This window comes from Rattus norvegicus, chromosome 1 (assembly GCF_021556685.1).
Source record: "Rattus norvegicus strain SHRSP/BbbUtx chromosome 1, alternate assembly SHRSP_T2T, whole genome shotgun sequence".
NCBI lineage: Eukaryota > Metazoa > Chordata > Mammalia > Rodentia > Muridae > Rattus > Rattus norvegicus.
Window position 1 is genome coordinate 192,968,849 of NC_141534.1, and position 27,036 is coordinate 192,995,884.

General features: G+C 49.2%; 1 protein-coding gene across 9 annotated transcripts; it reads right to left on the bottom strand.

The window, feature by feature from the left end:
* Nucleotides 1-614: 614 nt before the first annotated feature.
* Nsmce1 (NSE1 component of SMC5/6 complex) lies at nucleotides 615-27,036 on the bottom strand. 9 transcript variants are annotated; one of them, NM_001443823.1, is made up of 9 exons: nucleotides 27,008-27,036; nucleotides 21,919-22,065; nucleotides 6,572-6,693; nucleotides 6,341-6,418; nucleotides 5,344-5,490; nucleotides 3,082-3,141; nucleotides 2,040-2,156; nucleotides 1,203-1,323; nucleotides 615-813 (listed from the first exon to the last, which is right to left on the bottom strand). In NM_001443823.1, exons 2-9 carry the CDS (start codon nucleotides 22,052-22,054, stop codon nucleotides 734-736), a joined length of 861 nt encoding a protein of 286 aa, NP_001430752.1. In that variant the 5' UTR covers nucleotides 22,055-22,065; nucleotides 27,008-27,036; the 3' UTR covers nucleotides 615-733. The 9 variants fall into 9 exon arrangements, with proteins under 9 accessions (NP_001430752.1, NP_001430750.1, NP_001430751.1 ...); NM_001443821.1 differs by lacking the exon at nucleotides 3,082-3,141 and adding an exon at nucleotides 26,156-26,251; NM_001443822.1 differs by lacking the exon at nucleotides 3,082-3,141 and adding an exon at nucleotides 26,101-26,251.

Genomic DNA, 27,036 nt, shown 5'->3' on the forward strand with positions numbered 1-27,036 from the left:
GAAGCAGGCAGGGAACCACAATGCCACAAGTGCTGATCAAGGAAGGGCAACGGCTATTGTGGTGGTGAGGCCAGGGACCAAAGAGGAGGAGATGAGAAAGGAAGGCTGAGGTGAGCAGGTGAGACCCCTCACTGAGTCCTAACTCTATGCAATCATCTGAAATCAAACCAAGGTTGCAGCAGGGTGTGGCATGTGACTGTGGGGGGGGATGGGGTCAGGAGCAGAGCAGCTGCTGCAGCTGGGAACAAGGTGGGATCTGGTCTGGACAGGGTTTGAGAACAGCCTGATGTAGACACAAGGGGCAAAGAGGCTGGACTAACTCTCAGGCTACTTGGTGAGGTAACTAGTGGGCTGATGGGGAACAAAGGCCTCATGGGAACAGCACAAATCTAGTCCAGTCCAGCCTGCAGGGGTCTACTGTACTTAGGGCCAGAGTAAGGCCCTACTATAGCTGTGGACACTAAGGCTAATACCATGGACTAAAACCAAAACACAGCAAAGGCACCCAGAGACAGACAAAGAGACACTTGCCCAGTGCTGCCGTCCAGGGCCAGTTCACTCTACTCGCCAAGGAGAACCCAGCCCCACACAAGCCCTGGATTACAGAGCACAGCGGCATTGGGAAACATTTACTAAAAACATGTTAAGAGCAGATACCAACAAGGGAAGTCCAGCAGTTCTAAATGGGCTGTGAGGGTCAGCCCACCAAAAGCCAGAAGGATGTAGGACAAAGCTAGTGCTGCCGGGTCCGCAAGGACTTTCTGCTCGACTTGGAGATGCCAGCCTCCCTCTCCTTCTCAGGGTCGAAGACTTCTGTGTATAAAACAGCACAGAGACAGAGTGAGCAGCCTGGGAATAGACTGATAACACAGATGAGTGAGAGGTTGCATCCCTGCTAAGCCTCCTCCCACAGCACGGTGAGCACTGAGGGAGCTGAGGAGTGGCTTTCCCTTCCCTGTCCCTGGAAAAGGACAGCCTTGTTTGGGACTCTCACAGCCTTGGGGTTTCTACTGGATTCTAGAGCCCTGCAGAACAAGGCAGGCAGGCAGTGTTCGCCTGTGCTTCAGCAGGTTGCCAACCATAACCTTCATGCTCAGAGTCCTCCTCAGCTCTCCCTCCAAGGGTACTCTCGGGGCCCAGCCTCAGAACAGAGATCCCACAGACAGCCACCCCATCCCATGAGCGCTCTGGGGGCCACTTACCTGGTATGTCGTGGGGCCAGTAGTCATTACAGTGGGGGCAGCGTGGCTCGGCGGTAGACTGGAAGTACTTGGCCACACAAGGCAAGTGCATCCTAATTCCACACGTCTCGCAGCTTTGACCCTGAAACAAGAAAGCCTGATGACCATGGGCCAGTACAGCTCTCAACTTCACAAATCTTTAGAAAGCTGCAAGAAAATGGCTAGCAGGCTAGAGGGTTTAAACTTCCAGGTCCCAACTTAATGCTGGCAATAAACCCAAGCCCTTACAGTAGGGCCCTCACTACAGAATTTTGAACAAGTCGTCATGGGTGGGAGATGCTGAAAACCACTCCCTGCCAGGCCCCTGTAGACCCAAGCACAGGCTCCCTGACCAGAGTCCCTGGTGGGAGACGAGGCATACAGCTTTGCAGTAGGTCAAGTGGTAACATGTCTCGCACGCTTTAAAATCAAGGGAAGCATGTTGTAAGCCAGACTCCACGTCCAAGAATCTAAACATAGAAATATCATGGGCCCCTGTGGATGCACACATAGAAGATCAGTATGGAGCACAGTTGCCCAAGAGAAGCAACTCAGGCGTCCAGCCTGGCTGGACTGTGAAGGCCTGCAAAGCTGCAGTTGGAAAGCAGAATGGCAGGTACAGAGAATCGTCACAGAGCTGCCAAGACTCGAGACCTTTTCTACAGAAAAGCTATCAGCCAGCAATATCTCCCTGGTGGCCCGGGAGATCAGTAAGGAGCACCATGGCCTGTCCTGAAGGCGCCATATCCCGAGGGATCTAACAGTGGAGGTCCAGTGAGCTGCGCATCAGAACCCCACTCCCACGGCTGCCTGCAGTACCTGGATAAGGAGGCTGTGGCAGATGTTACACATCTTCACGGCATCTGGGTAGCTCTCTCGGATAAACTGCTCCATCTCCAAGATAGCCCGGCCATGCAAGGTGAACTCCCCCTCCTTCTGCAGGGAGACAACACACTCATGCTAGCTAACTCACTGCTGACTCTCCTGGTCCCACAGCCCAGAAAGCGGGAGGACTAGGTCTGGATGCTCTAGTCACTGCACGCTGTCACCAAGCCCAGCCAAACAGTGTCAGCAAAGTCCCCTTAGCAAAACCTCAAGAAAGGGAAACTGAATGTCAAACAGACAATGGAGGTGAGTCTTCTTATCTCCATATCTCAGAACCCCCCTTGCCTTCACAGATGCAATGACCCCATCTTCACAGCCACCCACAGCTAGTTACGGTCAGTGTCTTCAGCAAGGGAAGACAGAGGCCAGGGAGAAGAACAGTCTCCTGGTGGGTAACCCAAGACAACCCCAGCCGGGTGCCCACTTCCTGACCCCTTCTAACCAGTGTTGCCCGTCACTGCCAACCCTGCCTGCCTCTTTACTAATGGAGCTGGAAGAGCCAGCAGGGAGTCCTGGGCATGTGAAGTGGACAGAGGGAAGCTGACAGGATGGCCACACACAAAGGTGGCCCTGTAGTAGAGGGAGGCTGAGGAGACAGCCTGACAGGATAGTCCTGCTGTTGCTGTCTTACCTGAGCTCCCTTCCCATCCACCACACAGTGGGGAAGAAGGGTACTTGGGAAGCTAGGCTTCCTTTCCAAGGCAGAAGTGGTAGGGTGGGAGAAGGGAATTTATGAGGGGGCCTGGTGACCAAAGCAGCAAGTGTCAGGAGCAAGAACGGGCAGTGGGAAAGGAGTTCAGAAGTAGAAAGGCCTTTGTACACAAAGCACTAGTATCCTGAGCAGTGGTTATTACTAGGCAGACAAGGACTTGGAGCCTCAAGTGTGCTGGGAGCATGGCTAACTTCCAAGCTAGTCTCAGTCTTGTGGGTGTTACCTGTCAAAGATCCCAGATCCATGTGGTAGCCCACTACTCACCCAGCTCCCTGAACCTCCTTCCCCTGCTCTTGAGGCTGCACCCCACCAGAGGGAGCCAACCTAGAATACGGGGAGAAGTGGGCTCTGATGCCTGACTCATCACCCTCCAGTCCAGAGCCTCCTAGTTGACCATCCAGCTACAAAGTACCTCAGAGCCAAGACAGGGACCCCTGGGAGGAAAAATGCCCTTGAGCAATAAAATTGTGGGAAGGTGCATTTCAGAGGCCAAAGATGACTCTGAAACCTAGTCCCTCTGCTCAAGGAACTGGCTGCCCAGGAAGGCTTGGCAGGGACCAGCCAGCAACCCTGTCAACAATCCCTCACAGATTCCCCCTAGATCTCACAGCAGCCCTGCCCAAATAGTGGAGGAGCTCAGTGCTGTCCCAACCACACCCTCTACTACATGAGCCTGTGCCACCTTTCACCAGCCACATGGTGAACAAGAACGCAAGGGTGAGGAGACTGAGGGGCTAATGGGTGCCAAGAGAGAGGGTCTCCATGCTCCCCCTCCACAGCAGCTCACATATTTCTTCAGGACTCCCATTAAACCCTTGTAACAGCTCAGAGCTGTGCCTGCAGAGGGCACAGTCAGAATCTTCATTCTGAAAGGCACCAGAAGGACGGGTCTGGGTGCCGTGGACACCATGGTAAACCTCAGAAGCTGGAAGTGGGACCCTCCTCTCTGTGGCCAGCCAGCCAGCAAAAGCTGACCAAGGGAGCTCAGTGAGGAACCTCTTCTATTCCCATCTCGGAGTTTCAAGTACACTGTCTCTGGAACCTCACCTGCTGGCCTAGTCACCCAAGCATTTACTGAGCACTGCAGTTGTCAAGCACATTCTGAAACAGGGCAATGAAGCCAGAACCCCTGCTCTCGAAGTCTCCCTCAGACCACATCACGAACATTCTACACTGACAAACCCACCACAGAGAGGACAAGAAACTGAGTGGCTGATGTGTGTGCTGCAAGCACCCAACTAGGCTGTTACCTGGGCAGCATGCTGGCAGGGGTCAGCATAGGCAAACCAATCAAGCTGAGGCCAACACAGCCTTCACAGGACAAACTATCCCAGGCTGGTCCTCACTCCCCATGGCCACTCCTACCTCTTTTCCCAGCAGATACCTCAGATTAGAATTCTACCAGGGTTTTCAGAGAGGAAGTGAAGGGTGGTGACTGAATCTACAAACATCACCCTTAGGCCATCACTGACTACCACAGGAGAAGCTGGAGACCATGTGGCTAGCAGTAAACTGGGGCATATGTGGGGCAGAGCTGTGATCAATGGGGCCAACACGAGCTCAGGTCTGGGCTTCTGGAAACAGTTAGTGCCTTTCCTGGGGAAAAACCGGAAGCGTTTGCGTTGCTCCAGCCAAGCCTCACCACACATCCTGCTCCTCCCAGAGCCATCTGTGTCTGCATGTACCCCTTGCACCTCTAAGGTCAGTGTCCTAAGTGGAAGGGCCAAGAGCACTGGCCCTCAGCAGCACAGTACTGGCAATGCTGTCACAACAGGAACTCTAGAAGCCCCCTATAGCAGGTGGCCCAGTAGGGCACTTCACACCTGCCCCTCACACACCAGGATTCCTATCTCCAAGCACAGGAACGAAAGAGCAGTTACTTGTACCAGAGATCAGACCCAAGAAGACATTAGGGCCATGTTCATCCCACAGACTTTATCTCTGTTACCTTTTCATAGCTGTGACAGAGGTAAATTATAGAAGAAAGCATTGACTTTAGGGCTCACAGTTCTGAGGGCTAGAGACCATGACCACCATGGCAGGCGCATGGCGGCAGGCAGGCAAGGCAGGCATGGCACTGGAGCAGTCTCCGACAGCTTACATCACGATCCATACGCAGGAGGCAGAGAGCACACGGGGATGATGGGAGTATTTTTAAACCTCAAAGCTCACACCCCAGTGACACATCTCCTCTAACAAGACCACACCTCCTACCCCTTCCCAAACAGTTCCACCAGCTAGGAGCCAAGTATGCAAACATGAGCCTGTGGGGCTGTTTTCATTCACACCACCACACAATGCCTCAGGCTGCACCAGAGCTCACTCGGATGGACCTTCCATGGATCCCGGCCTCTTCCACTTGTGGCTGCAGCACACAAGACAGACTATTGGAGTGTCAGGGAGCACAGGCTGTCCTCTCATAGGTCACTGAAAGCTTAGAGTAGAGAAGGGACCGCAGATGGGCCTGCCTCAACTGCTGTGATATAGAGTGTGCACTTCCAGTGAACAGGGGAGGCCGCCAGGTACCTCAATCAGCCACTTGCTCTGCACAAACTTCTGCAGCACCTGCTCCGCTTCCTTCTTCCTCATCTTTTTACCTTTGAGTTGGTCAACTAGGTTCAAAATGTTTGTCGAAGAAGCAAAGCCAGTTTCTGAGTCAACGATCAGTTCCAACTGCAAGAGAAAGAGGTGCCTTATTCATTATTTGAATAACAAATGCGGCACCTAGGCCTCCAGCCAGCCCTGGCCCGGATGGGCTAAAATGGCCTCAACACAGCCAAAGCGGTACAGACAGCCCTTTAGGAAGAGAATGTATAGTATAATCAGTAGACATGTCCAATTCAACTCCTGTCACACCATCCCAGAGTAGCGTTCCTGCCCTGCCTCCAACTCCCAGAAGGAGAAAAACAAATGACTGGGCACATGAGGCAACACCTCTCCTCACTCAGCAGAGGAGCAGAGGCAGTGTGGGTCAGGAGAAGCTGCATGGACTCACCAGGCACACTCCCTAAGTCTTCTGCCCGTGGCAGGACAGGTGCTAGGTATCCTATGTACGTACAGGGCTGTGGCCCTTGTGTAGCTTTATTCTCCACCCCATTGCTGACAGCCTAGGAGCACCATGAAACCATCGAACAAACTAGAAAGTCTACGTGCCTTGAAGGGCTCAGTCAAGCTCCTTTCCTACCTTTCCAATGACTGCTATGTGTTTCCAGGACTCAGAACCAGTCTTAGCCACCTGTGTGGCAGATGGGCTAAGCAAACTGCTACCAGAGTTGGAAGAACAGGACCCTAGCACGTCAGCCACTCAGTGAGCACCTCATTAAAGTACAGGGTTAGGTTGAAGGATTCTGGTGCAGAAACCAGGACCCATGCACCCCAACAAGTTCTCAGGTGATTTGTTTGGCAAGTAGCTTACAGCCTGCCACTCCCTGTGAGACCCAGGAAGCTGGGAGCATGACAGTGACCCCCACAACTGCAGTTTCTACTTCCTCCCATCAGAAACACAGCAATGAGAAGTACTTACAGCCTTTCTAAACAGATCCAACTCGTTTTCTGCAAAATCCGTGGCCATTTTGGAAACTGAAGTTGTAGCAAGATTCACCTAAAAATAAACCACATAAGGATCAGGCCATGTCTCCACCACAAAATTGATCCCTTTCTCCTTCCTCTCAGAAGAGTGGTTCAGGAATGAGCTACTGCAGAGCCCTCTGCGCCAGTTTCTCAAAATGCCACAAGAGGGCACTGCCTCACATACCAGTGCATAAATGGGTCTCCCGTCATCCTCTGTGATGCCTTTCTTTATCTCAATATACAGAGACTCCAGGACACTGTTGATATTGTTGATGAAGTCCTCCAGCTTATCTACAGTAGCATTTCCTGGAAGTAAGCAGGCAGGGGTGGGAGTAGATTTGTCAGAAAAGCACACACAGCCTGGTTCAATCACTGGCACCTGACCACACTAGCAACCTAGCCAGAAAGGTTTTGGCTTTCTTGGGCCAATGCCAATACTGTGTGGTTTCTTTCTTCCCAGAGTGCTCAAAGATAAGCTGAGACAGAGAGGGTGTAACGAGGCAGGAAGGCCACCGAGATTGTTCTATCAAACCACTGAGACGGGTGTCCGTCTTTCCTCTGCCCCCAGGCTTCAGGCCCTCCACAGCTCCCGCCCCCAAGAAGCCATCCAGGACACAGCTGAAGGTCTTGGGCCATCCCAGGCCTAAATAAAGAGCCATAGCAGGGTAAGAGAGGCACTCACAGCAGAAGAGCTTATCCCAAGCAGCTTTTGCCCAAGTGTCCTCCCACTGACCCTTTGCAGGCCCTGGCAGCCCTCTGAGGACAGGCAGAGATAATATGAGCTATGGGAGCCTGGCTCTGGCAGAAGCTCATGCTATCCAACATTAGGAGGCCAAGGACAGAGACCTTTTAAAGAGCCATGAGTCTAAGGAGGGAAGCAGATCCAGAAGCAATACTGCAGGGGACTCAGGTGAACAGATACTAATTAGCTGGTGAGAATGACCAGGAAAGGCTGCAAAGGGAGAGGCCATGTTTACACATGTTTACAACTTGGAGATTCAGCCCTTCTGTAGGCAACAGAATCTTCATTATTAACACAGTGAAGGGGGCTGAGGATTTAGCTCAGTGGTAGAGCGCTTACCTAGGAAGCACAAGGCCCTGGGTTCGGTCCCCAGCTCCGAAAAAAAGAACCAAAAAAAAAAAAAAAAAAAAAAAAAAAAAAAAAAAAAAAAACACAGTGAAGGCATATGGCCAGGTTCATATGCTGGAATTACCTCTCTGCAGTGAGATACTTTAAAGATAAGAGTGTTCCTGTTTTCATTTATTAAAATAATTTCAAGATTTATATTTTAAAATTACTTTGGGAAACCCGGCAGTGGTGGCACATGCCTTTAATCCCAGGTCTTGGAGGCTGAGTTCAACAGCCAGCATGATCTACAGGGTGAGTTTCAGGAGCCAGGGCCACACAAAGAAACCCTGTCATGAAAAAAACAAGCAAAATGAAACCAAAAATGGAATCACTGAGTAAAAAAAAAAAAAAAAAAACTGCAGGAAAAACAGAAACAGAAAACATGCCCTATTTATGTTTTAAACCATAATAAAATCAGCAAAATCATGCACAGGACAAAGGCTAGGTTACCCCACCCCTAACCCGCTCCTGCACAGAGGACTAAGGCTAGCCCTAGAAAGGAGAGTCAGTCAAAGGTCATTACAGGGATCTGATCCCTGTTTAGTTTCCTACAGAAAGTGGGCATTTCTAACCTTGTAAAATAAAAATAAAGTCAGCTTAAAAGACAAAGGATCATATAGGTAGCAAGGAAAGACCTGCATAAGGGCATATACAATACCAGTAACATACATGTGCTACATCAGCTCTTTCCCCTTCGTTTAAGAAATGCAAGTTAAATGAAAATCAGTAGCAGCGATTAGGTGGAAAGCAATGGTGCAGGAAGAAGGAAGCCAGGACTCAGAGCTGACAGTCCCACCTCCCACTGCTGCCCCAGCACCAGAGCCCAGGCGAGTGGGCCTTCCCGTGAAGCACTCTCCTGGGCGTGTAAGATGGCTGACTACATCGTGAGGACCCCTTCTGAGACCCAGGCACCAACTTTGGAAGACTGGCACTGATTCTGGCAAGGGACTCAGGTGCTCAAGAGCCACTGTGATGGAAGCAGCAAGCCTTCTCAGTGAGGACTCCCTCCACACACTTAGAAATGAAGGAAGAACGTGTCCTGCGCTGGCTACTGCCCAGGGAATAACTGGCCTTGAACAAGACTTTACTAACATACATACCCTAGGCTTGTGCACTTTACATAAGCTGGCCTCTTTAATAAAATCTGTTAGGTCCCAGCTCCAAGTCACACGTAAACCAATTTAAATAGATACAGGTGGAGACTGCCAGTCTATACACTGGGGCAGGTGGGAGACTTACACAACGAAGACATTGCCAAACTCTCTCTTATGCAGACCAGTGTTGTTCTTTTTCCAATACTTGTTACCTGGGTCCATCTTGCCCACCTGGCAGATGAGTGCTCTTCCTGATAGAGCACAGGGGACTTCATGGCAAACAGGACTGTTGATGGCTGTGGTCCTGCACTGCCTCCTTTGAGCTGCCATTAGAGGTACATCTTTGGGGATGGGCCTAAAGGCTGGTTCTAAGTCAGCGATGTCTCCTTTGCTACAGGAATGGGACCTAAAGGCTGGTCACTCCTGGTAAGTAAGCATTGACATCCAGGATCCTAAATGTCCCTTATCTCCCACAGGCCTGGTTAGCAGACTGCTTACCCTTGGGGTGTTTTGGAGACAGTGTTCCTTTAGCTAAATTCCACTTGTGTGACTTAAGCAAATCTATCAGTCTGTCTTTCATAACATCAGTTTTACTACTTTGACTTTCTTCAGCATCACTCTCTCACTGGGTAAGTGACAAGATTCTTTGTGAACAGGTTCAGCCCTGTCCACCTAATATGACACTAAGAACAAGTCTCACCTCCCTTTGAGAGGGACAATTCACATTTTCCACCAAAGAGGTACCTCAAGGTGTCATTCAGAAAACTGCACTCTGTGGGCAGATCAAAGGCACTCTTAACACACTGTACTTTCCAAGTACTCCGGGGGCGGGAGGAGATCGACCCTCTTTTCACACAATCCTCCAGGAGGGCCACATCCATGTGGCTGCCTCCAATGATCTTATGTTCAACAGGTCCCCACACCCTCACTATCTCCAAATTGGCTTTGCTATTTGGTAGCAACAGGGCCAGCAGCAAAGACCGGCTTCTCTGTGAGCTTGTCTTCCCTTTCATCTCCGAAAGCCAACACTTTTTACCTCAAACCCTCTCTTAACCACTCCACATGGTCTACACAGGCTCTCAGTGGTGCCCTCTAATCTCCATAACCTGCTGGCCAGGTTTGTCCCTGACAAGCTAGCCAGAGTTCCCACCGCTGCCCTCCAGAGTTCTCAAGCAACCTCATGGTGGTCACAATTACCACCACATCTGGCCACCCACACAGGAATCCCAAGCCTGGCCCTAGGAGCCAAGCAGCCCCTTGTCCTTCCAGAAGCTTCTCAGCACACTCCACTCTAAGCTGGCCAGCTCTGGGGTCTCTTTTGTGCTATCAAGACTCAGGGTGCTGCCACTTGGGGTCAAAGTTACACGGGGTGGTGCTTCCCGCACTGCAGCCCTTCAACACCAAGTGGTCATTGCTCTGCCTCTACTGCTCCAGGAGGTCTTGGCCAAGAAGCTACAGTTTGCACACCTGCAGCGCTACATGTGACCCCTTGTGCCCCCAAGTGTGCCAGTGACTCTAAGGCAAGTATTTCCAGTCATGAAATACTACTGTGAAAGATTTAATAGTTAGTTACCATTTCCCACACCAAACTCTCTTCAGAATCTTGACCCTTCTGAGAAAATGGCACCTAATTCAAACACCGAGGGCCATGCAAGCCAATCAGAGACTGCTTCCCCCACTAGCAGCAGCCTGCAGCTGGCATTGTGAAGTGTGGTCTGCTCAGCCACAAGGTGAGTGGGCTCTGGGCCTAACCAGGGTCTATCTCCTTACTTGTCCCTGCTCTTCTTCTAGGCTGTGATCATGAGACTATAATTAATGCACCTTAAAGCCTGCAGGACACTGGGCACGGTGTGGTACATTTATCATTACAACCACCCTGCCAGGTTCGTTATTAATGTCCTCTTTCTACACTGTTGCCTAAAGAGAGTAAACAGCTCACTTGAGTTTCCCTAACTAGGACATAGAGCTGGCCTGCCAAGCTCCAGATGCTTAGCCCAGGCACTAAGCCATACCCCTCAGCAGAGAAAACCCAAGAGCCTTCCTCCCACCACAACCCAGAGCTGTCACAGTACTTCACTCGCAAAAAAGGGCTCTGCCAGGGAATGGGAGGGGAGCAGATTAACTACAGCACCCGGATGAAGTCACCGGAGGGGCTGCTGAAGTTGGAGAGATGTGCCAGAAGCCAAGTGGCTGACCTCAGCATGCATGACATCAGCTCAGTCCTTGTCTGGTCCTACCCCAAGATGGGCACAGAAAGGCAAAGATCCATAAAGGCCCAGGACAAGGCTCTGCTGCTTTCCCATTAGGAGGTGTTGGACAGAGAACCAATTAGAACCTGGGCCAAGCTTTACGGGGTGGTATCCCACTAAACAAAACAGGCCTCTCAGATTCAAGAGTTCTTCAATGAGACTGCTCTTCTCTGGCTTAGATGTTTTTCTCCCTTTTGTATAACTGAATCTAGTGTGCCTTTACTAAAGTACTTCCTGCTAAATCAGCCTGCTTCTATAGGCTGTGGGTTTACAGTTCACTACACACTGGACTTAATCGCAGATGGTCAGGAAGCCTGCTGCCCTAATCTCTGGCCAACAAGTATTTTTGTTCTAAACTAGTAACTAAAGATAGGAAATGCTATTTTTAGACAGAGAAAATAAGAGTAAAAATCAGCCCCAGGGGCCCAAACTGTTGTGAGCCAACTTGCCCAGTGACAGCAAGAAGGCCGCCTACTGAGTTTACTAGCAAGGTAGGCCTGCACAGATCCAAGTGCCAGGCAGAGCTGACTCAAAGTTCAGAGTCCAGCTGGAGCAGTGCTTCTCAGCCTTCCTAATGCTGCAACCCTTTAATACCAGTGAGTTTCAAGCTTCCTAACACTGCAGCCCTTTAATGCTGTTCCTTGTGCTGGCTGAGCCCAACTATAAAGTTATTTCATTGCTACTTCACAACTACAATTTCACTACTGTTATGGATCGCGCTGTAAATATCTGATATGCAACGCCTGTAAAAGGGTCATGTGATCTCCAAAGAGGTTGAGACCCACAGGCTGAGAACTACTCAGCTGGAACAAAGGAAAAGCTGCAAGGACACAGAGGTGCATGGGGACCCTGAGGTTTCCCCCTTCAGAGTATATCACTCATCAGTCCTGGAGAAAAGACCATCTTGACCTTTGGACATTCGGGTGCAAAAATGAGAAGCACTGCAGTGCAGCTGCGTGCCCTGCCGTGAGGGGCAGCGAGAGAAGAGCAGCATCTTTTTTTTTTTTTTTTTTTATCGTGTCAAGCCAGGAGAGGAAGAGAGGAAGAGAGGAAGAGAGGGAGAGAGAGAGAGAGAGAGAGAGAGAGAGAGAGAGAGAGAGAGAGAGGAAGAGCAGAAGAGAGAGTGAGCAAGAGCAGCATCTCACGTGAAGCACAGAACATGTGACAGTTCTCACACCAGCATGCCAGCTCACCACAGCACTGCTCATTTTTCTCAGCAGACCCTCAGGAACCACCCCCAGGATGAACACACAGTGAGGCATCAGAGAATCAAAATCACACAGGGGCCATCCTTTTGGTTCGGCATGAATGACGGGGCCTCCTGCACTGGTCTCCACCCTCTCCTGTGGTTGTTCTTCCATGTATCCATGTTTAAAAGAAATCCTTGGGCTCACAACTGCCAAATGGCTCCTCCATCTTCAGAAGTCAAGTCAAGAAAGAGAAAAGTAGCCAGCGTGGCCCTTGGTAACCTCTAGGGTACGATAAGGAGGTGGACTGTCTTAGCTGGGCTTTCTATTGCTGTGATAAAACACCAGACCAAAGCGACTGGAGGTGGGGCCTGGGGCTCAGCTCACACTTCCACATCACAGTCTGTCACTGGGGGACGTCAGGGCAGGAACTCAAGGCATACATGGAGGCCGGAGCCAATGTAGAGGCCATGGACGAGGGCAGTTGACTTGGCTTGTTCCTCGCATGGGCCACCAAATCCAGCTCACTAGTTTGGGTTTTAGATGCTTTCTTTGTTCAGAGGCCCATTTTCAAGCATGCTGCAACCGCTACTTAACAAACGAAGCCATCCTAGTGAGCCGGTCTACTGAGCTGCACAAGACAGGATGGCGTGCTCACTACAGAGCACCTAACAGTCCGGCCGTGCGCTGAATGCCCATGAGCACTGCCACGCCATGTGCACAGTACATCCATATGGGGACACGCCTCTGGCCACAGGTCTGCTGTGCAGCACTGCTCCACACCCCACAGGTCTGCTGTGCAGCACTGCTCCACACCGCCATTCCACATCCTGGTTGAGTTCCGAATGGCAACATGAATTGTCACAGATGCAGACTACTTTCAGCAGAATTTTACTACTGACCTTGTCAGCATAGACCCAGCTCTTTCTGAAAGCAGGTGTCCATCTACTCTTTACAGAAGCAGCAGTGGTGACAGCTCTGTGCCACCAGTGCAGCAGGAGAGGCCCAGCTGAAACCAGAGCACCTCACCTTGCTGAATCTGTGATATGGAGTTTCTTCTCAGGTTTCATGAGAGTAATGCCAGCTGATGGCAGGAGATACCGCTGTGGGAGCAGCATCCCACCAAAAGGGCGGGCTACAGCAACGGCATCCTCAGCAGGTTCTCATTAAAAACAAACAACAAACAAATATACAAAACCCTGGGGTTTTCTTTTTAGCATGTTAACTGACTTAGACCACTATAGGGTACCACAGGACTCTACCAGTTTTCAGACTCTGATGTGGCCTGGAACCCTCCTGTGAAGAGACTTAAAAGGACCTACCCTGTTCCCTGGCCATCTGATAGAGCTGTCGTTTCTGACTTGACACAGGATGATGAACACACTTCTCCAGAAACTGGACAGGCAGGCAGTGGGCAGCCATACATAGAAGTTTAACTATGAGTGGCAACCCAGGCGGCCACCCTTATGCCACAGACCTGGTTCAGGAAACCAGCTTCTTAAGCACCATTAGATGATGTGTGGTGTCTGATCGCAACTCTAACAACCAGTCCAGGAAACAAACCACGCATCCAAAGCTAATGGACTCAAGAGTGGCCAGGACACAGCTAACACCTGAAAGCCTTCAACTATAGTGTGCATCCCTATGGATCTGCCTGCATCCAGCTTCCTCAGGCCAGCAGCCTGCACTGACCTGGAGGGACAAGCGATCCATGTGTAGCACAGGCTCACAGCCAGCCATTCTGCAGCCCAGCTCCTTCAGGTCTGAGGTACAGTGCAATCCCTGAGGCCAGATGTGGGTGCAGGCGTGCACTGTCACGATGACTGCAGGTTCCCATCTGCACAGGCCACTAGTTCTACATCTGAGCTCCTGCACCTTGCACTCAGGCAGTGGAAGGGCCTCCTCGATGTGCTGCTTGAGTGGAGCCAGGTGTCATGTTCCTCCTTCAGGGTGATCTCTTTACTCTTAACCAGACCCCGTTTCTCTCAACAGCTTTTCCTGATGAACTTCCGTACAGTGATCCTTCCATGGCTCATGCTCAGATCTCCACTTTGTCTAAGCACTCCTGGCAGGGGATGCACGCCAAGACCCAGGTGAGCTTACAAACTGCTCATCACAGCCAAGGAGGCAGGTGTAAATACATTCACTAAAAATACAAAAAATATTTTATTTGGCGCTATCTCCTAACTGCTACTAAGACCTCTCAGAAAGCTGTGTTTACACAATATGACAGAGCAGAACACAGCTAGAATGCAGCAGCACTGTGACTAACCAGGAGAGAAAGGAGAGGGGCAAGTGTGTCAGCAGCTTGATACTGTCAAATCCGGGTAAAGCAGAAAAGGTTTGCAAACACTGGAAGACTCCCATGTTTGATGGACACTGAGCTAACCAAACTGTTTACACAGCAGGTTTCCGGTACTTGTTTGTTGGGCTTACTGGAAAGTTTTCCAATCTTAATTTTTTAAGATTTATTTGTTTGTTTGTTTATTTAGTGTCTAGGGGTGTTTTGTCTGCATGTATGTCTGTGCATCATATGTGCTAGAGGTCAGAAACGGGTACTGGATCGCCTAGACTGGAGTTACTGGTTTGAGCCACAATATGGGTGCTGGCAACTAAATACCCAGGTCCTCTGCAAGAGTAGTCACCTCCTTTAATCACAGCACTTGGGAAGTAGAGGAAGGTGGATCTCTGTTTGAGGCCACCCTGGTCTACATAGCAAGTCCCAGAACAACCTGGGTTACAAAGACCCTGTCTTGGGGGGAAAAAAAAAGAGCAGTAATCCCTGACCTCTTAACCCCTGAGCCATCTCTTTAGCTACCAATCTGTTTGTCTATTTTTTTCAAGACAGGGTTTCTCTATGTAGCCCTGGTTGCCCTGGAACTCACTCTATATACCAGGTTGGCCTCAAACTCAGAGATCTGCCCCTCTACTCCTCTTCTACTCTGCCCGTCTGCCTCCTGAGTGCTAAGATTAAAGGTATGCACCACTAAGGCCAACTCTTAATTTTCTATATCTAAAATTTTAAATAGTTTATCTTCAGAATAACTTTTATACTTTACTAAAAATTAATATAAAACTTAAGAGCAAAATCAATTACAATATGTCAGCGGCACCAGCAGCCCCTAGAGAAAGAGTTTAGGGAGAAATGCTAAAGGAAGATGAGCCAGAGAACCAAATGGACATTTACCCTGTCTCCAAATGGCTCCCAGGCTTAGGCGCTGTTCAGTTGGTGAAGCACTTGCCATGGAAGCTGGAGAATGTGAGTTCAATTCCCAGAACCCAGGGAAAGGTGGAAGGACCTCACAGACCTCTGCTTCCACAAGCACACCCTGGACAGCAACCCTACCCTCATCAATGCTTCTAAAGCATGTCCCCGTGAGACACACACTGGCCACCTGACACCTCATCTGAGTGGAGAGGACCCACCCCCAGTTTTACAGGCTTTTGCATACTCCTGAAAGCAGCCTGGATCTAAGCAGGAGGAGGCTTCATACAAGAGAAGCTGAGCAACTTTCTACAACTATCTCATGTAGCCACTGAGTACTTCAGCTGTGCCTGCTCCACACAGATACACTCTCGGTGTCAAAAGTGCAGAGTTCCTCAGCCACAGCCTTTTTAAATATGTAAAATGTTTTAAGTAACCTTTATGGGTGTGTGGTGTTGGCCTGGAACCCAATTTGTTAATAGGCTGCATTACATAATTTTATGACTTGACTTTCTTTTCTTCTGTCACATAACCCAGGCTGGCCTTGAACTGTCTCTGTAGCTGAGGATGAACTTCTGATCTTCCAGTATCCACCTCCTAAATGCTGAGATTACAAGCGTGCACACCACGTCCAGCTTACGTAGTGCAGCACTGGAACCCAGGCGTCATGTGCACTTGGTAAACACTCTGTCACCTGAGCCACACGACCTCCCTGGCTGACTTTTCAAATACTATGGTGGTTTGAACACGAATGGTCCCATACATTCATGCGTCTGAACGCTTAGCCACAGGGTATGTCACTACTAGGAGGTGTGGCCTTGTTGGAGAAAGTAAGTCACTGTGGAGACAGGCTTTGAGGTCTTATCTACTCAAGCTACGCTCAGTGTAAGACACAATCCCCTTCTACTGGTTTTGGATCAAGATGTAGAACTTCGAGATCCTTCTCCAGGACCATGTCTCCCTGCATGTTGCTGTGCTTCCCATGGCAATAATGGACTAAACCTTTGAAGCTGTAAGCCAGACTCAAATGTTTTCCTTTATAAGAGTTGCTGTGGTCATGGTGTCTCTTCATGGCAATAAAACCAAAACTAAGACAAATATTAAACTAACCCAACACTCTTCAAATCAGCCCTCTTGATTCTGCTGTATCATCTTTGGGCTAGAGTCAGCAATATTAGCTTGAACATGCTCATGGTAAACCATGGTGTGTGATCTGTCCTCACAATGCCGTTGACATGACAATGATGTGGGCCTTATAAACTAAGGGCATAGGCACTCCCTTCTCACCACAGTTCACTCAGTCAGGGCAGAATCGCTATTGCAGACAAGCATTTGGACCATTCTCAGACCCTGGAATACCTGACTTTATATAACAACACATCTCAGAATAAGACCCCAGTCTAAATATGAAATTCACTCACGATTCCTATACACTTAATGACAGGCTAAAGATAATTTTATATAACAGCATAAAGAATGTTGTGTGTGAAAGGCTGAGTGTAGAACCTTCTATTGTGTCAGACTGGTGCTCAAAAGATTCACACACACACACACACACACACACACACACACATCAGAAGAGGGCATCAGATCCCATTACAGATGGTTGTGAACTCAGGACCTCTGGAAGAGTGATCGGTGCTCTTAACCGCTGAGCCATCTCTCCATCCCTAATCTGTATTTTATTTTCCTTCCATATTTGCTTATTTTTGCAGCTGTCAGAGTTGATTTTCTCCTTCCACTATGTAGGTCCTGGGGACTGAACTCAGGTCATCAGGCTTTACCCACTAAGTCATCTTAAATAGTCTGCTGTCAATTGATATTTCTTACTTAAAGTCATGGAAGGCTCTTGAGCTTAAAAGAAGCAACTCTTTCCAGTCTTCCCAGAAGCTATCTGACTCTCTGGCCGTCAAGGGGTTATTTCTCTGGTCACACAGACTCTCCTGATATACTGGGAACCTCTGAAGTATTCTAGATGTGCCTCCAATTCAGCCTGGTCAGTCTGCCATGGCTGAAACCCTGCACAGAGGAGAGCTAGGACAGCTGAAGTATCAGCCCATTGCAAGAAACACCACCTAGCCTCTGCCCCTGCTCCCTGGCACAGAACTCCTAAAAACCCTGGAAATTCCAGGGTGAGGGCACCTTTTGTTCTAATGAGGAAGCTCTAGGTAGTTTCAAAGTGGGGGCTGGTCACCAGAACTATGGTGTCAGCACCAGAATCCCCCAAACTCTAGGGAGAGGAAGAACTAAAGACTGAGTTAATCATAGATCAGATGCTCTAATTAATCAGGCCTATGTAATAAGACCCTCATAAAACCCCTGAACAGTACTGGGACCCCAGAAACTTCAAGTTCTGGGAGGGTGGTACACGTAGAAGGCTCAAAAGCACCACAACATCTCACCTCCCAAACCCCACCCTCCACATTTTCTCTATCTGCCTATGTCTGAGCTATACAATTGTGGCAGGCATGTCCAGCCCACAGCCAACATGCCACATGCATCTTAGGACAGCCACAAATGAAGCTGTCATATCATGATGTCAAAAGACCAGAGATCCCACTTCCTAACCAACCAGTAAATGTACACAAAGTACTTTCCTGAGCACTGAATCAGTCTAGCAAAGTAGCTAACAGGAAGATGGGTCACAAAAGCCCTTGACTTATAGTCAAAAGTGCATGTGACCTGAGACTCACAACTAGCACCTTGGATTGGGACAGTGTGTGGGACTGTCACCCTTTAACTTGTGGAATCTGATGCTTTTCTCACAAAGACAGCATCAAACTTAAGAGACCTGCTGGGCACCTGTCCTGGAGAATGGACAAAGCAGCCTGTCTAGTGTAGGGCAGGGACTCCCATGGTCTCTCAGGAGTTCACTGGCCTTTGCTGACATTTTGTCCCTCTCTGGACTGTTTGGAGAAGGAAATGTCCCATTACTCCACCTAGATCCCATGTGGAAATCCTCACTTAGCTTCAAACCTCTGTTTTCTAAACTTCCTGTGCCTGTGACCAGCAAGGCTTCTATAGATATGATGTGACTCATGACTCAAGGTCACCAGTCGCTAGCACAGAGCTGAGCTGACAGTCTCAGGCAATAACACTGGAACAATGTACATGCATAAGGATATAAGCCCTGGATAGAATCCAAGGTCCTTTAACAACATATACCAGTCTCCAGATTCTTTCTAAGAAGCCAGATGCTCTGCACCAGGACTTCACGACAAAACCTAACTCTTCCCCATTAAGGAGAATGGGGAATAAACATTCTCCCAGGGGCTGCAAGGAGAGACCAGGACAAGCAGTGCTTCTGGTGTGAGTGAATACAGCCCTGGCAGGCTAGTGGCTACTTTGTACCACACTTCTCTTTCAATGTTTGTCCCACTGTGCAGGGGACTTTCCTGGGCAGTGCTTCAGAACATAAGAGAAACAGACTGGGTCTTGTAAGCATATTTGATCTTACATCATTTAGCTCTATCATCAATTGTTTGAAAATCTCTCTAGTAACAAGAATTCTTGGGAAGTGGCCCTTTTCTTTCTTTAATGTCAGACGGGGAATGACAGCCTGACTATACCCTGCTTACCTCAGCATACACAAGCACAAAAAATAGTGCAGTTGGACAGGAGTGGTGGCACGAAATTGAACCCCAGCACTCTGGTGTTAGAAGCAGGTGAATCTCTGTGAGTTCAAGGACTACACAGAGAAATCCAGTCTCAAAGAACCCAGAAGAAGGAGAAGGAGGAGGAGAAGAGGAAGAGAAGGAAGAAGAGGAGGAAGAGAGGAGAGTGGGGTGGGGGAAGAGACAGACAGACAGATAGACAGAGTGCATGCAGTCACAGAGGCTTCCCCCAGCCAAGGTGCTACTTTCTGGTGCTGTAGTCACCTGATGTCAGCTGCAAGGCACCCATCAGTACAGGGCAGTGTGGCAGCACGAAGACAAGAGCAAACACTCACTTGACTTACCGCTCCTAAGCCTTCTGCTCAGCCTCCTGCTGTGCCTTCCCTCACACACTAGACTTCAGTGCGGTGTGTGTGGACAGGAGAAAGCACAGAACACTCGGGTTTAGTACTAGCCTAGGTTCAGGTGTGCCTGGGTAGGCTTGGAACATATCCCAGCAGACAAAGGGATACTGCTATAAATCACTTCCTAGACAAATTCTTCAGGACTTTCCTATATTAGGTCATAGCAACTCAGAGGTGAAATAAAGGCAAAAGTACTCTCATCTTGAGCACTAAGGCAGCATATGGCTCCACAAAACTGTCCTGTCAACAGGACACTAAGAGGAAGAGGGGAGACACCTGCTGTGTAGCTAAGAGATGGTCTTGTACTAGGGAGATGTGTCCCAGCTGGGAAAATGTTAGTTGTGCAAACCATGAGGACTGGGTTCAAATACACAGCAACCATGTAAAGCCAAGTAAGGGAATACACATCCGTAATCCCAGTGCTCATATGGGGAAATGGGGCAGAGACAGAAGAATCCCAGGAGACCCTGTCTTAAACAAGGTGGAAGGAGAGGACCAGCATCCAGGGTTGTTCTCTAACTTCACATGTGTACCTGCATTCATAACTCCCACCCCTACCCCCAGCGCGCGCGCGCGCACACACACACACACACACACACACACACACACACACACAGAGAGAGAGACAGAGAGAGAGAGAGAGAGAGAGAGAGAGAGAGAGAGAGAGAGAGAGAAAGAGAAGGAGGGAGGGAGGGAGGGGGGAGGGAGGAAAAAGCATAAGAGGCAATCTCACAGCCAGGCCATCCCTGGAAGATGCTGAGTAGTAAACATGAAATTCTGTGGGGCTTGCAGCAGGGAGGGCAGGTGGGACACTTGTGCTCAGTCTCTCAACCAAGTTCCCCTTCCACTGCTGTTCAGGCAAATAATGCTCACAGGCTTTCTAGAGGACAGTTCCCAGACACTGATCACAGGTCCTGCTTCAAATCCTCCCAGCGTCTGCACTGCATCTAGAAACAACTGTGTCCTGTCTACGCCAGCGAGTACTGCTGAGCTCCAGAGCAGATGACACAAGGCCAGGAGACGGCCTGCTCAAGGCCTCCAGCCTCTGCTTGCTTCTCTGCATCAGCTTTCTCCCAGGATGTTCCAGAGTGGCTCATGCCCACTGCTTTGGAAACAGGCTCCATGCTGCCTTCTTACATTCTCTCCCCACTGCATATCTTGAAGGAACCCCGTTTCTATGTTCTGCCCTCCTCTCGCAGTCTGTGCACCCCCATCTCTATGGGCCTTACCTTACCTCTACAGAGCTCTAACTGAACGCTTTCCTCATGTCCACTCCTCCAAGTCCTCTACCCATACCCCTTTCCTTACTCCTTCTGCCTTGGCTCACTCTTTAAAAAGCCATTATTTTTGTTGTTGTTGTTAAAATTAGAAATACAGGGAGGGAAACAAAAATGCAAAACAAAAGCAAACATTTCCATTACCACCAGTTAGAAGGGACAGTCAGGAATACACTAATGCAGCCAGGCAGTGGTGGTGCACCTTTAATCCTGGCACTTGGGAGGCAGAGGCATATAATAGATCTCTAATTTTGAGGCCAGCCTGGGAGTGAGTTCCAGGACAGTCAGGGCTACACGGAGGGGAAAAACAAAACACTAACACGATAATGTGTTCACTTCCCACTTTCTTTTCTAAAGGAGCACAGCATAAGATGAAGTGTCTCTGATTCCCACTGACCATCCTCTTCTACACCCTCCCATGCAAAGGCCAGCACCACTGGAGCTCACAGCATGACCTTCCAGTCAGTCCACTCTGGTACTTTGCTAAGAAAGGAAAATCATTTTGCACTTTCCCAGAACCTAACAGAGTAACATCGTAGAGTAGGGTCAGCTTTCTTCCTCATTTACAAACTCTCCTGGCACTCAACAGTTGCTTCCTGAGTCTATGGAACCTTCCTTACTGACCTCACTGCTTCTACTGTCCTTCCACTGACAGGAGGCCTCGGTGTGTGCCAGCCTTGTCACAGGAGGCCTCAGTGTGTGCCAGCCTTGTCACAGGAGGCCTCGGTGTGTGCCAGCCTTGTCCCAGGAGGCCTCAGTGTGTGCCAGCCTTGTCCCCAGGTACTCAACAGTCGCTTCCTGAGAGACTATGGGACCTTCCTTACTGACCTCATTGCTTCTACTGTCCTTCCACTGACAGGAGGCCTCGGTGTGTGCCAGCCTTGTCACAGGAGGCCTCGGTGTGTGCCAGCCTTGTCCCCAAGTGCCATCTTATATCTCCCTGTGACCTGCAGAGATGCTCCAAATGCCTAAGGTTAGCACAGGGCACACAGCCGGTACTCGCTCCAGCCTGTGCCCGGCTCATGTGCCAAGCTGTCCTCTCTCTAATAGCAGGCACCCAGCACTCTTCCTGTGCTAGGCTTCAGTCACTCCTCAACTCTCAGGAACCTGTGAGTAAGTCACTCTTCCCACCTTGAAGCCATGGACACCAGTGGCTGGAGTGCACAGTGGAGCCTTGCTGTGAACTGTAACACCACACACTCAGAACCCAGGAATCTGCTTCTTGGACTAAATGGCAGTCACTTCGGGGAGGTAGAGAAAGATGAGATCAGAGTCTTGAATGGTCAGGTCAGTGCTACTTGTTATGCCAACATCGCTAGGCTCTCATCATTCCAGCAGCAGGAGCTGCTGGGAGCAGAAACACAGCACTTACGGTCGTGGACTTTGTAGCAGTGGTTCTGCAGGCGCCTAACCTCCCACTCCTCCAGCACGCCATGAGTCATCAGCAGCTGGAGGAAGCGCCGATGCACATCTGTCATGGCTCCCGCTCTTCTCGTGCTGCCCTGCATGTTGGAAGGAGCTGAAAAACAAGTGTCACCGTCACCTATGTGCACACAGGAGCAAAGGCACTCCACTACGTTCAGAAACAAGCAGTGCTTATGACTGTCAAAGTTCAGCTTGTGCTGATGACTCCAGAAGTGAAAAGAACAGGGGTAAGCTCAAGTCCATTCCATTGGTTTTGGAGATTCTGGAGCCAGAACCACTGGTTGACAGCCCTCCTGAACTAACTATTTACAAAGTAGTGAACCGGACCACTAAAGTCTCCAGATTATTCAGTTTCTAGACTAAAAAGTGGGAATGATGAGAGAAATGTTCTCCCAAGAACTCTAAGCTCAGTGAATTAAAACTGGTGACAGAGTAGTACCGCAGTAAGCAGTAAACTTGTGCCAATCACTACAGGATAATTCCGAGTCTGGACCCTGTACCCTGAGTCTGGACCACTTAACTCACTCAACAGCCCTGGAGAAACTAAGCCGAGGCCTATGTTCTTCCTATAAAAGTATGGTACCCACTGCTGAGAACACTGCCAAGAACATGGCCAAGAAGACATTAACAGACTCTGGCTTCCCCTCTCCCCAGCTGCCAATATGGACTGTGGGCCATTTCTACAGTCCTCTGCTCTCTCACAAAAAGCTATCTTTTGGATCCAGCAAGATGGCCTAGCAGGTAAAGACATGTGCCACAAAGGCTCACATCTTGAATTCAGTCTCCAGGACCCACATGGTAGGAGGAGAGAATCGACTCTTGCAAGTGCTCTAACTTCCACACAAATACTATGACTTGTGTGAGCCCACGCCCATACAGAGACACGCGTATATACAAAAATAAATGTAATAAAAACTTATTTTTCTACAAACCACAAAGATCAGAGCTGATAAACACGCGGCACAGGGCAGATCAAAACACCTGCTCCTGCCAGGCAGGCGGGGCCGGGTAGGCACTGCGCACATGGGTTTGAGGCTGGGTGGATGGTTTAGGCACTGCAGACACATAACCAAGCTTACATCCTGGTCCTCCCCTCTCCAAACACAAAGAAAACTCTGCAGAGGATACCCAGGAATGCATCCGGAGTCTCGGAGGCTAGGCTGACCATGTGACCAGAGGTGTAAGACTATGTTTTGGAGTGACCGACAGCCTCTGTTTCCCCGTCCCTACAAATTAGCACTCTAAGACGAAAAGAGGAAAGCAGCAGATTTCTGTCTGTTTTTGAGAAAGGCTCACACGATATAGTCCTGGTTGGCTTAAAACTCACCATGAACACTAGGCTAACCTTGAGCTCATAGAAATAGTCCTGTCTCTGCCTGCCTCTGTTTCCTGAGCATGCTAAGATTAGAGGCATGAACTACCGTGCCTGTCTCAGATGTTTCTTCTTTAAATTTTAGCTCTGTCTTCCCAGATTGCCAGCTTAATGAATAATCATGGCTTAAGGATTCAATCTCTGCCTCTGCGTGACAGGCAGCATGAATTCTGGCTACACAATTAGATTTATGGTAACAATGAGGAAAAACAGCTCAATAACAAGAGAGCTCACCTAGAATGCACCAGGCCCTAGGTTCAACCCTGGGATAAGGGAGGGAGAAAAGGAGAGGGGAAGAGAAAAGGAAGACAAAAACCAATTTAAAGATTAAAAACCAATCTGCCCTGCCAACTGAGAGAGCTAGTGTGGTTTTATTAATGAGTCAAAATACACTTTGTTTTGTTTTTTTTTAAAAAGGACTGGCAGAAATGAAGACCATCACAAAGGGCAAATGGTCACACAAGCACACACTCGACTTCCTCAGATGTTTAGGCCTCTATGATGAGGTCTCACAAACCTTCACGTTAATTTATCAGGGTTGTGGTTGCACACACAAATCCACCATAGGGTGGGAGAGCCTGCAGTCCTCTGGCTCTGAGGTAAAAACACAGGGTCCAAAGGAAGTGCTGAGTGCCCGGGAGAACACGGGGAGAAGTGATCTGCAGGACAACAAAAGCTGAAGGGGACAATCACACCTCCCCTGCTGGCTGTAGAACAGGACACACCAAGGCAGCCAGTCAGCCAGGCTACACAGTGGACTGACTACAAGCCAATACTCCAGGGGTGACTAAGGAAAAGGAAAAGTCCGTTTGCTCGGGATTTAAGGAGTACAGTTATAATAATCCCTTCTGGCCAGGTCTGGTGATGCACGGCCTCATGAACCCAGCCCTTGGGTGGGAGGGAGCGAGAGAGAAGAAAAGAGAGGACGAGACATAAGTCATCCCTTCCAGGACTGGCATCAATCAATGCAGGGGAAGTGAGAAGAAGGGGAAAGCGAGTATTGAGTAAGAACACAAAGAAAACAAGTTGATAAAATGTGCTCACGTTACACAGCTAACGAAGATACAGAGTAGGAAAGGTTGTCCTTAGAAGACACAAAAGCCATACAGAACAAAGCATAAAAGAATACACTCCTGGCTGACGTCATTATAGAACCTCACCAAAAATACCAAAGGAGGGGAAGGAAGGGGAGGAGGCAACATGCTGGAAGGTGTTTCAAATACACTAACCACAAGAGCCTTCTTCAGAATACACTAAGACCCCTACAGATCAAGAAGAAGAGAAAAATAAAGAGAAGAGCGGATGCAGAAGTGGCATGAGAGGTGATGTGTAAACAAGAACACATTAAAAAGCTGACCTAAATGTGGTCACGCAAGAGAATAAAAGCCACACGTGCTGACACGGCCACAGTAACACACACCAGCAATCCCAGAAGGCAGAAGGCTTTGGCAAGAGAGAGAATGAGTTTGAAGTTAGTCTGGACTCTGTCCAAGGTGAGTTTCAGGCCAGTGTGGGCTATAGAGAGACCTTTTCAAAAAGAAAAGAAAAAGACACAGTTCAGGGGTTAAGAACATGTGCTGTTCTTACTAAGGACCAGAGTTCTGTTCTCAACACCCTCAACAGGCCCTCAGAACCACCTAAGTCCAGCTTGGGGGACCCAAGGTCTCTGAGGGCATCTCACACACCCAGACACACATACGCATATATAAAATAAGAGCAATCTGGGAGAGAGAAGACAAGAGGCAAGGGGTGAGGACAGGAAGCAAAGGGAAGACTCTTCAGCTGGGTAAAAGTGGTGGAATGCATGGACTTTCCTCCACTTCTGGAAATGGAGGAAATGTCCCCCGAAACACCATTATTATATACATTCCTTGCAAAAGTGTCCACACTGGCCCCAGGAAATGTTGTCCATGGAGGCATGATGTAAGGGAAGTCTGGCATACATACAATCACACTGTGGAATCCAGACAGTGAAGACAAAAGCAAGGCACTCACATCCACATGGGCGCTCAAGCACTCTGCATGCAAGCCGGGCACTGTGGCGCACGCCTTTCATCCCAGCACTCTGAGGCTGGACTGCTCTGAGGTGGATCTCTCTGAGTTCAAGGGCAGCCTGGCCTACATTGCCAGTTCCAGGCTAGCCAGGGATACGGAGAAACTGTCACAAAACAAAACAAACCACAAACAAAACACAAAACCATACCATATGCAAAAAAGCAAGTCACACATTCACACAGGATGCCAAAGACTGGAAGAACTGTATACGGTGATCATCCCAAGGCCATAGCAAGTCAGGGAGGCCTACCAACCCCAAGGAAAACAGAATTCAGAGGAGTGGGAAACTTTGCAGAGGAGATTCAATGGTGGGGATGAAATAACACATTTCTTAATTCGGTGGTGGTACATATGAGGTGTTCGTTTTATTTTTATAAGTATGTTACAAGATAAAAATACTTAAAGCCAACTTAAATATTAATGAGAGAAATGTGACAGGAAGAGGTCAAACGGTGTGATGTGGGGAAAGGGGGTCAGAAAATGAGTGAGGAAAAGATCACAGGAGCCATGCTGCCCTGTGGCTATGACGGCAACTATCTATGACACGGACTGTACAGAGAGGATTAACCACAGATCCATGCAGCCCTCTCAAAGGACTTCAAAACACAAGTGTTTACAGAATAAGCGAAGCCTGACACAGCATGGGTGGCCTGTGCTAGGCAGTGTTAATGCTCTGATGGCACAGCCTGGTTTGAAACTCACCAGAACCTCATGAGGAACAGTATTTCACAGGAGGGGGCTGAGGCTACAAACGTACCCAGGTGAAGGCGATGAGAAGTGGATGGTACTACAAAAGCAGTATCTCTTCTTAAGGCACTTCTACTCGAGTTGTTTTGTTTTTTTTCCTAAAATACTGGACAAATAATAAAACCATGGTTGCTGGGCAATGGTGGTGTACACCTTTAATCCCATCACACGGGAGGAAGAGGCAGGCAGATCTGAGTTCGAGGCCAGCCTAATTTACAGAGTGAATTGCAGGACAACCAGGGTGGGTAGGTAGGTGGGTAGGTAGGTAGGTAAATGATAGACAGAACAAAGGTTCTGTCATGATCTAGGTTGCTTATTTCCACTTCTCCAGTCTGCCCTTTGAAAAGTTGGTCTGGGTTAGAGGTGTTATTTGGGGTTATCAGTAGAAGTGCAACATAACACAGGAATCCTAGACTTTTCCAAAATCGGACAAACGGATGATTCTGAACACATTTAGTCTAGGGTTTTCAAACACCGGCTCCACAAACCAAAGGGGGGACTTGGGAAGGGAGGGACGAGGCGGTGTGGTCGTTTTGGACAGAATGGTACAAGTGGCTGTCACCTAACAGTGCCAGTGACAAGGCGCACTTTCTCCGCCTGACCCATGAGGAGACGGAGGCAGGAGCTACACGAGTTCGAGGTCAGCTTAGGATACATGGCGAGAGCATGTCTCAAAGACACAATTTTTTAAAATTTAAGTTAAAAGTAAACAACTTGTTATGGAGCAATGTCCCAACCCGTGCCCTTTGCGAGCCTCAATATCTAGTCAGCGCCAAAGCCCGCGCCGACCTCACGTCCCTCCTCCCGTCGCCCACAAACGCCCTCTATGGTCCCCGCAGCACCCCAAAGCTTTCATACGTACCGCAAACCTGCGAGGTCACGCCGGAAGCC

Excerpts from the sequence above, each read along its gene's own strand:
- Nsmce1 (NM_001039611.1), bottom strand. The coding sequence starts at position 25,399 with ATGAAAGGCGTGCGCCACAGTGCCCGGCTTGCATGCAGAGTGCTTGAG. Across the intron at positions 22,066-25,338 it reads GCTTGAGCGCCCATGTGGAT|CTCCTTCCAACATGCAGGGC; the intron begins GTGAGTGCCTTG and ends CTTGTTTTTCAG. Across the intron at positions 5,491-6,340 it reads TGGATCTGTTTAGAAAGGCT|TTGGAACTGATCGTTGACTC; the intron begins GTAAGTACTTCT and ends TTTCTCTTGCAG.